The sequence below is a fragment of the Mastacembelus armatus genome, chromosome 23, assembly GCF_900324485.2.
Source record: "Mastacembelus armatus chromosome 23, fMasArm1.2, whole genome shotgun sequence".
In the NCBI taxonomy this organism is placed as follows: domain Eukaryota; kingdom Metazoa; phylum Chordata; class Actinopteri; order Synbranchiformes; family Mastacembelidae; genus Mastacembelus; species Mastacembelus armatus.
In genome coordinates, this window is record NC_046655.1 from 48715 (window position 1) to 61415 (window position 12701).

Sequence of the window (12701 nt, forward strand, 5' to 3'; positions counted from 1 at the left end):
TCAGGCTACGTACCACAGGCCTTTAAGACTGCAGTAATCAAACCTTTACTCAAAAAGCCTAGTCTTGATCCAGGTGTCTTGGCTGATTATAGACCAATATCCAACCTGCCATTTATTTCTAAAATCCTAGAAAAAGCTGTTGCTAAGCAGCTATCAGACCACTTACACAGGAATGAACTATTTGAAGATTTCCAATCAGGATTTAGAGCACATCATAGTACAGAAACAGCACTGTTGAAAGTTACCAACGATCTTCTCTTAGCCTCAGATAATGGACTTGTTTCGATACTTGTCCTCCTAGACCTTAGTGCAGCATTCGACACCATTGACCACAACATCTTATTACAGAGACTGGAGCATGTGATTGGTATCAGAGGAACAGCGTTAAAGTGGTTCCAATCCTATTTATCGGACAGATTCCAGTTTGTTCATGTCCATGATGAACCTTCCACACGAACAAAAGTTAGTTATGGAGTTCCACAAGGTTCTGTGCTAGGACCGATTCTGTTCACCCTGTACATGCTTCCTTTAGGATATATCATTAGGAAGCACTCTATTAATTACCACTGCTATGCGGATGACACTCAGTTATATCTATCTATTAAACCTGTTGACACAAACCAGTTAACCAGACTTCAAGCCTGTCTAACTGACATAAAGGCTTGGATGACCAGTAACTTTTTACTTTTAAACTCGGAGAAAACAGAAGTCATTATATTTGGGCCTAAAAATCTCAGAAATAACTTTTCTAAAATTATAGCTACTCTAGATGGCATAGCCCTGGCCTCCAGCACTACTGTAAAAAACCTTGGAGTTATTTTTGACCAGGACATGTCCTTTAACTCACACATAAAACAAATTTCTAGAACTGCATTCTTTCACCTGCGCAACATTTCCAAAATTTGGAACATCCTGTCTCAAAATGATGCAGAAAAACTAGTCCATGCGTTTGTTTCCTCAAGGCTAGATTACTGTAACTCATTACTATCTGGATGTCCTAATATCTTAATAAAAAGCCTCCAATTAATCCAGAATGCCGCAGCCAGAGTCCTGACAGGAACTAGCAAGAGAGATCATATTTCTCCTATATTGGTTTCTCTTCATTGGCTCCCTGTAAAATATAGAATAGAATTTAAAATCCTTCTTCTCACATACAAATCCCTTCATAATCAAGCTCCTTCATACCTTAAAGACCTCATAGTACCATATTATCCCAATAGACCACTTCGCTCTCAGAGTGCAGGCCTACTTGTGGTTCCCAGAGTTCTCAAAAGCAGAATGGGAGGCAGAGCCTTTAGCAACCATCTCCTCTCCTGTGGAACCAGCTCTCAGACTGGGTTCAGGAGGCAGACACTCTCTGTACTTTTAAGGCTAGACTTAAAACCTTCCTCTTTGACAAAGCATATAGTTAGGGCTGGCTTCAGGCAACCCTGAACCATCCCTTAGTTAGTTATGCTGCTATAGGCCTAGACTGCCCGAGGACCATCGGTGCACTGAGCTCCCCTACCCTAACCCCCCCCCTTCTCTCCCACCTCATGTATATTCCACCATTGAATGTTACTAACCTTGTGCTCTCTCTCTACCCTAGTTTGTGCTCTCTCCCTCCCTCTCTCTCTCTCTCTCTCTGTACCTTCTGCAGGTGTCCCTGGTCCTGGAGCTGTTTATCGCTGATGTGCAGTTACTGGCCCCACCAACTTGCAGTGTCTATTTGTTGTTTATTGTTGCTGTTCTTTTCTCTCTGCTCTATCCACTCACCCCAACTGGTCGAGGCAGATGGCCGCCCAAACTGAGCCCGGTTCTGCTGGAGGTTTTTTTTTCTTCCGTTAAAGGGAGTTTTTTCCTCTCCACTGTCGCCAAGTGCTTGCTCATAAGGGAATTGTTGGGTTTTTAGTTTTAGTTTTTGTAAAGTGCCTTGAGATGATTTGTATTGTGATTTGGCGCTATACAAATAAAAATTGAATTGAATTGAAATTGAATTAATACTGTGAGAAACCAACATGAAATGTGATGTCTCTTCATTAACATACTATGTCCAGCATTTATAGTGAGGAAATTGTTGCCACCTGTAGTAAACTGTGTTTCATTTGACACAAACCATTCCACCATTCTCTGCGGTCTCCTTAAGCTTCCCTCTGGAGTTTCTTTGAACACTTCGCTGCTTACCAGGTCTCCCCATGCCTTCCTGGATTTCTGCTACCCACTTCTGCTCTCTTTGTGCTCCCAACAAATGCTGTTCACTTCTCCATCCACATCAATGACCAGAAATTCTCCTGATTTAGAATTAAATATAAATAAAGACTTTGTGTATCTGTGTCTGCACGTTTGGGTCCAGAGTCTTTTGCTACTTACGTGACACAAATATGCTAACATTTAGTTGTCAATCAAGTTTATCAAAAGAGATTCACTGTTGATAAATTAGACAGCTGAATCCATGTCACTTGTCTGTTGAAAGATTCCTGTTAATTCAACCGATACACTGTTGACATATTTATACACATCCACTCGTCGTACTGAAACCTGTCTGAAGCAGGAAGAATGTCAGTCTAAATGAATCAATCCCCATCCCCTCAGTTATAACTCATTTGAGAGCCTAAATAATCTGTAACTATGTAATCCTGTTATTAGCAGATGTCAGATCTTGCCAACACTTTATCTTACTCTTAGCCTATCACAACCAAACTGCAAAACTCTGCACAAGGCACCAAAGCATGGAACACTTTACCTTCAGAACTGGAAGGAGATTTAAACTGGATCCCTTTTAGACATGAACTGAAAGACTTTTTGCTGAGGACAGAGATGTGAACATCACTGACCTGCTGCTGTATTTATGTTTTATCGGCTGATTTATAGTTTTATTCTTCATACTGCCACTGTGTGTATTGTTATTTTGTTGTGTCATGTTTGTTGCAAAAACCTAACTAGGGACAGACATTGAGAATTAGCTTTGATTATAAATGCTGCTGTGTGTGACATGAGCTCATGAAACATACTGGTCCCTATCTACTAAACATTAAATAAATAAAAAAAGCTGTTCTATTTGTTCTTTATGTATATCTTTAGCCAGTGGCTTCAAACAGGATTTACACACTATGGCTCAGGAATACATTTGACTATGGTCACTACTCCTGAGTCAGTTTTTCAGCGTTGTGTCACTTAGTGGGAAAAACCAATTTGAATTGGCTGGTCATGAACACTGGGCTTCAGTTAGTTGTATGTCTCAGTTGAACCATCAGCCAAGGTTGATGTTGAGGCTTCTCCGAAGCTATCGTGCAACAGCTAGCAGGGACTACATCACCGTGCTGCACATTTCTAAATCTGATGCTTAAATAAATGAAGGATTGATTGAATAAGATGGACATATGTCACTGACTTGCACATGCACGTGAGTGTGGACAGGTTAAGGAACACCAAGGTACAGAGCATTTAAATTACAATACAGTGTGGCTTCTTTCCATTGATATTTCAACATTTTTACAGTGTAAATTTATCACTATGGAGCTGCTTTCTGCTGTTTAAAACTTTATTATAAGACATCAATCATTAACAACATAATGATTCTGTTTGCTTCAAATTGAGTACACATGCACTAAGTGGCAAAATGATGCTTTTTATGCCCATACTGGATGATTAAAAGCAATTTATCTTAAAGTAATACAATCACCATATTCCATTCTGTTCTAAATTTGGATTTCTTCATTTTCAGTTGTTGGCGTTTGGTATAATATAATCTTGCCACACAAACTTTTCACTGATAAAAAAGAATTGTTTGAGATTACAAGATTTTTTTTAGGATCACTACACAAATTTCTTGTACACATCTCCTGACATTACGTACATAGTGCTAACTGTATATCTGTATGACTCAAATATGCCAGTACCAGTTAGTGAAAATAACTAGAAATATTTCACAAAGAACAGAATTATATCCATGGTTCCCAGCCCACCCAAGCTCTACCAAGCACATTGGGGTCCATAGCTTGGTCAAGGAGACAGTCTACTTGCTTCTTCACTGACAAACCTGTAGCTGGAAGCCTAGCACGAGTGTTGTGCTCCTTAGTCCCCAAAACCACAGACAGCATCCCTTTGAAGGCAGAGTCCTTCTCAAAGCCCAGCTTCAGCTCCTCGCTGACAAAAAAACAAACAAACAAAAAAAAAAAAACAAAAACAAAAGTAAAATCAGTAAATGACCTGTTGAAAACCAGTTGTAGTATTTTAGATAGAAACCAATGGGGCAATTTCTCTACCTAGACTGACATAAAAAAAAAAAAAAAGTTTTTTAATGTTTATGCATTGTTACATTTCAGGCACTTTAAAAACAAAAATAAGCGAAAATAATAATAAACTGTAATTTTGATGTGTAAAGTCTGGGCATCTAACTAAGTTAGTACCTAGGTACCCCTTATTAGCAAATGTCAGAGCTTGCAAATTGATAGGATATTTAAACTGGGTCCCTTTTAGACATGAACTGAAAGACTTTTTGCTGAGGACAGAGATGTGAACATCACTGACCTGCTGCTGTATTTATATTTTATCGGCTGATTTATAGTTTTATTCTTCGTACTGCCACTGTGTGTATTGTTCTATTGTTGTGTCGTGTTTGTTGCAAAAACCTAACTAGGGACTGAGTTTCAAATTCTTACTAGTTCTGATTTGGGATTTTTACTCTTCCTGTACATCTCTCCATGTTTTGAAACAATTTAGATTTACTTTTACAGTATTTTTTTAATCTATCCATAGATTTTTAAGGACATTCAAGTCCAGGGACCTGATGGCCATTCTCTATTTTTTTTTAACCAGTTCTGTCCAGCTGCTTGCCATACAGTATTAAGGATCTGGATGCCAATAGTTGAGCCAACAGAGTTGCTTTCCCAAGAGGTGTTGAACCAACTCCTTTTGTTGAATAAATCATGTTTATTTTGCTGAGGTTAGCTACAAGACAAATCAGGAGGTGGAGGAATAGAAGGGACAGAGAGAGAGAGAGAGAGAGAGAGAGAGAGAGAGAGAGTAGATAGAGAAGAGAAAAAGAGCAACAACTGCAGTGATGCATATACAATATAGACAATAATAATGCTTATACTGTGATAGCAATACAATGTGAAACGTTACTATTGTCAGTGATAACAGTGCAATACAATATTGTTAATAATAATAATAGTAAAAGATTCCTGTTAATTCAACTGATACATTCTTGACATAGTTATACACATCCACTGTCTTACTGAAACCTGTCTGCAGCAGGAAGAATGTCAGTCTAAATGAATCAATCCCCATCCCCTCAGTTATAACTCATTCGAGAGCCTAAATAATCAGTAAGTATTCCCTCTCACACTCACTAGCTACCCAAACCAAGACCAAAGCCCAGCCAATCCCAGGAAGTGAGGTCATCTAGCCCACCCCCAATAGCATAACACAAATACCTGCAGCGCCCAAACCCCAACCCACAGAGTCCACACACAGCCAACCCGGTGCAGCTGCCACAGCCTCCCACCCCCCTGGAGGCAACTGAGTGCCCCAGGGCCATCATAACTACAACACTACTTGCACAGAACTCAGAGCAGCAAGGCTGCAACCATCTACCCCCACTATGCAGTGGAATTGATTACTGGGGTCCAGAATAATTATAATACAACAAATTGATCTTTTGATGAAGCAGACATTCTCTCCAAGCCAATATGATCCAGGAGTAGGTTTTAATAGTTTTTTATTTGTGATGCCTAGCACTTTAAAGAACACATAAAGTGTGTTTGCATCACTGCAACGTCGCTTGTATCACCTAATAAGCAAAGTGAAGTTGAATCATAGATCAGGTGTCTTAACCAAGATTATAGGTCCTCACATACCCTGTGCCAAAATATTTGGATAGGTGTAGATAGTCACATAGCATGTATGTAGATGTCAGAGGTTTCCCCTGTGTAGTGCATACATACATTTGAGTTCCTAAGACCCATTTTGAACATCCCCCCTCTGGGGCTTTCTGTGGAGGATTAAGTACTTTATGAGCTGTAAATTTGGATTTTGAATCATTTGGAAGGTATATGAATGTGAGAGAAATTTTCATATATACATTACCCCACGTTTTGTTCTACCACAGACATCGTGGCAGCCTACCTGTGAGGACTCAAAGACATCTGATGTGTTAAACATGACATTATTTAGTATTTCAGCAGGGAAATCCAGGAAGCAGAAAGCACAGGTAACTTACTAATTAGATTGCTGACCAATATACATTCACCTGTATATATGTTGTGTAACTCAGTGGCTCAGTGGTTATAAAGACTGCAGGTAGCCTGTAGTCTTGGTCGAACAAATAAACCTGTCCTGGCCGTATACTTGTATACTCTCTTGTGTCAGCCAACACTTTCAGCAGATATTCTGTAGGGATATGAAGTTTTGCTCAACCATTCTGTGCACTAAGGCAAGAGTTTTATCTGAAGTTTCCTGGCATTTCAGTCTTGTTTTGACTGACATGGTTTGGACATATTACAGAACCCCATAGTTGTGTTACGACAAACTTTGAAGCCCACTGGACTTCCAAATCCAACATGATAAGAACAAAGGGGAACAGGGAGCCAAAATGGCAGCCTCTCAACCTTGGTGATCACATAAAGAGTTTTTAAATTTTTGAAGGCAAGAAATACACACAACCGACATCTAATAATGGCCCAATTGTTGCTTACTTGAGAGTGACTGTGTTTTCAACTAGTTCTGAGTGTCTTTTTGTCTGTGTTGACAGATTGCATCAAGTGAATCTGATGCACAGAAATTTCAACCAGATTGATAATTCAAAGTAGACGAATTATCAATCTGGTTGAAATCCTGGGTGTTTGGCTTCGAACTTTGTTTGTTCTAAGTGAAGCAGAGGTTTTCAACTTCTTGGCATGCTGTGTCTAAGCTGCATCAAGGTCAACCACTACTAACAACTATTTTGCACCTAAACAAAACTAAGTTATTGTATATTATACCTAGACCAGGGGCACTATTAGACCTGTTTCTTTGTTATTCTTTTTGTTGCTACTTCCTGGATAGTAGGCTTCTTCTTGTAGCTTGTCTGTAGCTGATTCCGATGTGGCTTACAAACAGAAAAAAATACTTCCTGATTGGGAACCCACATGTCATAAAACAAAATAACAAGGTGGGTGATGGTGACTAGAAGAAGAGGAGGAGGAGATGGTGCTAGATCCAGAGCTGGTTCAACTTGCGACCAAGTTTGCTTTTCCATGGGCTGGAGAGCTACCAAAGAGCCACGTAATTACTGTATACGTCCCATTGAGCTCTGCTGTGTCTGCATCTTCTGAACTAAAATACTGGCAGAACAACTTCATTAGAATAGACCTCCATTTCTCCATTGTTATACCTGAGACCATGTGACATGCTGGCTGACCAAACAGTGAGCACAGCATCAGTAGTAACTACACTGCCACAGGACAGTAGGTTAATCTCCTTCCCTCCATCAAAAGAAACTTTGCTTCACATGAAGCATGTCCAAAAGGAAAACAAAAATAACTGTAATAAAACGGCTTCAGCAAACCAGTTTATGAAAAAACCCTAATCACAGCAAAATAATGTCACAGCAACATACTCCATTTTATCTATATTTTCAAATTCTTCTATCTCTCCCCACTCTCCTCTTGTCTTTCTGTCACATCACATGGAACACAAATACCACGCAGACAAAGCAGCTAATGTAAATATTACTTTTTCTTTGAAAATATAATTTTTTTATTGTGTGAATACTGGATAATCCCAACCCAACTCCTAATGTAGGTGGTGCCAAGTTAGAACCAGTTTTCCTGGCCCTAAGCCAGTTGACAGTCAAAATGCAAAGAAACTCTTTAAAAATGCAAAAAAACTCTTCAAAATTAGGCACTGGCTCCAAAGCAGTCATGAAACCTCCTGGGTGGAAAAGGGTAGAGATGGACAAAATAGCTGAATTATACTAGGTATTCTGGAAATAAACATTTGAAGAAGGAATTAAGCGTATGAAAGTTACAGATAGTTCCTTTGTTTCAGATGAAAAACATCAATTTGAAATTCAAGTTTTTGCTCTAAACACAGCAAGTTTGTTGAGTTCACTCTTAGTGAAATGGTGAAATGAACTATCTGAACTGTAATTAAGTGTTTGGGAGTCCTAATGTTAATCCTGAAATGCCTTCCCTGAGAGAAACAGCCCTTGTTCCCTTTGCAACACCAAGGTAAAGTTGGGGTCTGTAAATCAAAATATTTCCTCCCCCAGTCTGTGTTTCAGTGCAGTGAAAAGTGAAAAGATAGCACTGCTGTGTATTGTCTGCCGTCCTTCTTTGTTCAGTTTGCTATTGATAATTGTGCTTATGTTGCTTGTCATTTACGATGTGTCATACAACGGCTGTCGTATGATTGCCTGTTATAAATACAAGATTCTGTGAACAACTTGCCTGATTGTGCTAACAGTAGGCATTCAAAGTCACCACCACTTTTCGTAGCGTCTGTACCGGCCTATATGCGGCGTCCTGACTGTCTATTGCCTCACAACAAGAGGCACCAGAGAGGAAAGAGAGGAGGAGTCCTCATCAATTTTGAGGCTTTCTTGGCATCTTGTGTTAATAATCCTGGCTCTTCCTTAAATGGAGTACCCACGGAATGTGGGATCTTTGATCTCCATCGCTCTCTGGAGTGTAGCTACAAGTGGCTCCGACCGGCTACCCCAGACGGCAGGTATTTGCCAGTGTCCCTACCTCTCCTCTCTGAGGTGGTCCAGTGGCTGTCCCCAGCCAAATGCCCTCTGGACGTTATTCAATCCACAGTGCTTAAACAGGTTTTTAGCACAGTGGGGCCATGTCTCCTCTCATTCATTAACAACTACCTCAGCTCAGGGTCTGTCCCAGATGTTTTCAAGCATGCTGTGGTCAAGCCTCTTCTCAAGATATCTAATCTTGATCCTGCACTTCTGTCAAATTTTAGACCAGTATACCAACTACTGTTCCTATCAAAGGTTTTGAAAAAAGTTGTTTTCATGCTTATAGTGGTAGATTTTAACATTCATGTAGATGCTGAAAATAACAGTCTCAGCACTGCATTTAATTCTATATTAGATTCAATTGGTTTCACTCAAAATGTTAATAAACCCACACACTGTTTTAATCACACCCTTGATCTTGTTCTGACCTATGGTATCAAAATTGAACATTTAATAGTTTTTCTAGCTGCATTCATTTTTGAAAAGTAATCAGTTTTGAAAAATTCTAGTCTGGTTTTAGAACACAGCAGTGAGCATCACGCTACCATTTTTCATTTTTTTTGGGTGTATTTTATATTTCTTTTTTATTGTATATATCCATTCTTTTTTTTAGTTAGTTGTTTTTATTTCTGTAATGCACTTTGGTCAACTTAGGTTCTTGTTAGGTGCTATATAAATAAAGGTTGATTGATTGAGTGATAAAAAGACCCCTGTTACCTTAAGAGTTTCCTTATGTCTGTGTCAAGTCTGTTTTTCGAACAAGCAACTGATGTGCTACAGTTCCCAAACTTCTGCATCCATATTTGTATATTTGCAGTGTATGCTATCCTCAGTTTCATCAATCCCAAAGTAATTAGGACAGCATACCTGGTGATAATAGCTGGATTTGCTCCCTCTAGTTTTCTTCTTGCAAAGTTCACCTTCTGTAAAGGATACCAATTGATTTCCTTGGTGTTTATGTCTTCCATCTGTGTGCCTCCTTTCTTCAGTTGTTTCAGTTCAAAGTTCTGTAATAGTAATAAGAATCAGAATTTCAATACTAAAATTTACCCTTTACAACATACAACAAATTACAAACTGCAATGTAAATTTATTCAACTGTTCTTCAGGTATCTACTCCATGCTCCTGAGACTGTGTTGGAAGACACAGCAAACCTTCTTGAGATTACAAGTATGGATGTGCCAGTGTCTGTGGCCACCACATGCAAAATGATTCCCTTTTTGTGGGTTGTCTTGCTTTTGCTTTGCTATTGCAAATGTAGTGCATTTGAAGATGAAACTAATTCGCTATCACTTGTGCTTTCTAAATGGACAGACTGGTATTCTTGAAATTAAATTACTTGGTCGTTTTGTGGTACAATTCACAGATCTGCACCTTTAAGCAGGCATCACATAGGCTGCAAAAATTTAGAGAAATCACAAATTTAGAAGAATTTTTTTCTAGTCTGGAAAAACAGTATATTAACATATAAAAAAGCTCTCCGTAAAGCCAGAATTGCATACTATTCATCACTAATAGAGGAAAATAAAAACAATCCCAGGTTTCTTTTCAGCACTGTATCCAGGCTGACAAAAAGGTCACAGTGCACAGTGCCCAGTGTTCCCTTAGCTCTCAGCAGTGATGACTTTATGAGTTTCTTTACAAGAAGAAAAAAGGCACTTTGCTGTGTGTGACCCTGAAGTCTCATACTTACAGCATCTGTGTGTTGTTAATGTTCTAATTGTGTGTAATGAGTGTGAAATCAAAGCTGTATGAACCACTGAACCACACACTGCTTCGAAGCATTTGACACAGTCAGAAGAGTGACATATGCTGGCTGTCTTTAAGAACTGTATCTGAGCAGACATCCTGACAAAGCCTCATTGCTTCATGCTGTAGTTGTGGATTGCGCATTCTATCCTACTCTTAGTCTTTAAATGACTTTAAATCAGAAAGCATTTTATTTTGTTTTGGTTGATTTATATACTGTGTTGCTCTGTTTTCCTGGCAAATAGCCAGTTAAAAATCTTGGTGTTTTATCTAATAATCTAAAATTTGTATATGAGTGTCCTGTTTTTGCTGACGATGGCCCAGCACAGGGAGCAGCTCCTTAGGACCACAGTCAGCTGTGCACCTGGATTTAAAGGAAACATTTGAGGACAAATGAGTGTCAAAGAAGCTATACATGTTCAAGTGGAAAAACCCTCCCTTAACAGGGGTGGAGGGCTCAGATATAACCTGTCTTCAATCTACCAGGCTGCCCTTTCAGCTGTTCCCAGGAAATTAAGGATATTGCTTCAAATGTGTTCCAGGGAGGACACACACTGCACCCAGTGTGAATCAGAGGGGTCACTAGTCTACCATTAGAGCCTAATGACCCTCACCAGCTAGCCTATTCAGGCCAGGTGTGAAGTGAAACCAACTCAGGAGTGTGGGTCTAACAGCTCTCACCCGATTTACTTAGCTCATCTAAAGAGCTTATTTAGACTAGGGTGGAGTGAAACCAACCTGAAGGAAAAATTTTGAGTTTCCATACCAGCTTTCTCTTAAACTGATGAAGCTATTCAGAAGAGTAGCGACATGTTTCGGCCTAAAACTAGAAGTCCAGTCACCATGACTCAACCTCTAGATCAACTCTGATGTGATTTGATGATCACCCTACCCTAGAGATTTTGGCCAAATGTCTTCTTTGTCTACAGTTCACTTGTTTGACACCCTTTGACCAAGAATGCAATGATATGCCATGTTAATCGAATTGTGTTAGCATGTGTGTTTTTGTTGCTTACCTTCCAGTCCAGCGAGGGCTCCTTCACAAATACATCCATAGTGTTAAGCAGGAGGTCTGGTTCAGCCCTGTAGGCTCTCAGGCTGTGAATCATGATGCTTTGGATCAAGCCGGACTCCTTCAAGGGTTCCATTAGATACACAAACTGTCTGGTAAGCCGGAAAGGCATGAGCTCAGGCACAGGGAGGAACTGTGAAGAAATATTTGATAGACTTCACACAGAAATGTATTAATAAAAGAAATACACATTTCCCACAGTACCCTGTTTCATATTTATACAGCTACACACAACCCCACCTAAAAGTTTCACAGCCAAACTATTACATGTGTTGAACCCCATCAGTATCAAATTTTCCAGCCTTTAAGTTGTGTTTTTTTAGATCTCTGGCTTGTTGTGCAAATTATATAGCGAAGTGACTTGTATGTGAATATGAATGAATTTTGCTTGTGGTTATGCTTAGCCTACATTCTTCAAAAGCTAATTTTCACAATAATTAGTATAATTAGAAATGCAATTTATACACATAGCAACTTATATGTTATTTTCTGTTCAACGGGGCCGTTTTAGCTATAATCTAATATTCTAGTGCAACCAGTAGCCTGGAAAATACAGTATATAACTTCACTCTGAACTAGTAACATAGTAATGATGGATTGTGTGAAATATGTCATTAACAGTAGTTGTTAACTATATCTCTGTGAATAGTGATGTCATTAAATTGATCATTCCACCACTTTAGACCATATCCACTTTAGCCAAATACTTCAACACTCCTTTAAAATCCAATGCTTTGACTGAATAACCTGTGTGGCTGAACCAAATGCATGACCAAAGTCGATGCCGATCATGCCTCCTGTTTCCATGTTGACCATGAAGTTGGAGAGATGGCGGTCTCCAATACCTAGGATCCAGTGGCTCACACACAGCAAAGCATGAGAGCAGATGAAGTGAGATCGCAAGTAAAGAAAGGCCTCAGGAGTACTGCACATTTTCAGAAAAGCTCTCCTACAAATTCAAAAGGACAGAAACTCTTAGAGCAAGGGTTAATTTACATAAGCATTTCTTCATACAGAAATTTCTTATTTACTTCAGAAGATAACTGGGCACATGTTGCGACACTTTCATAAAGTTGTTGACTGTTTCTGCCCGTTTCCCGTTCCTGTTAAAGAACAAATACGTATAAAGTATTAAACAATGCAGCGTTCATACTCGTGACTAATGT

At 39.3% G+C, this 12701-nt stretch overlaps 1 protein-coding gene across 2 annotated transcripts in view; it reads right to left on the bottom strand.

Moving 5' to 3' along the window:
- Nucleotides 1–2876: 2876 nt before the first annotated feature.
- prkdc (protein kinase, DNA-activated, catalytic subunit) overlaps nt 2877–12701 on the bottom strand; it is a 92446-nt gene continuing 82621 nt past the window's right edge. Inside the window, exons 82-86 of one of the 2 annotated variants that reach the window (XM_026327234.2) lie at nt 12567–12638; nt 12283–12484; nt 11480–11668; nt 9581–9720; nt 2877–4125 (exon numbers count right to left, since the gene is read on the bottom strand). In XM_026327234.2, the coding sequence (XP_026183019.1) occupies nt 3921–4125; nt 9581–9720; nt 11480–11668; nt 12283–12484; nt 12567–12638 (808 nt within the window). In that variant the 3' untranslated portion in view covers nt 2877–3920. The remainder of the gene's footprint in view (nt 4126–9580; nt 9721–11479; nt 11669–12282; nt 12485–12566; nt 12639–12701) is intronic. The other variant, XM_026327233.2, reaches the window with a different exon arrangement.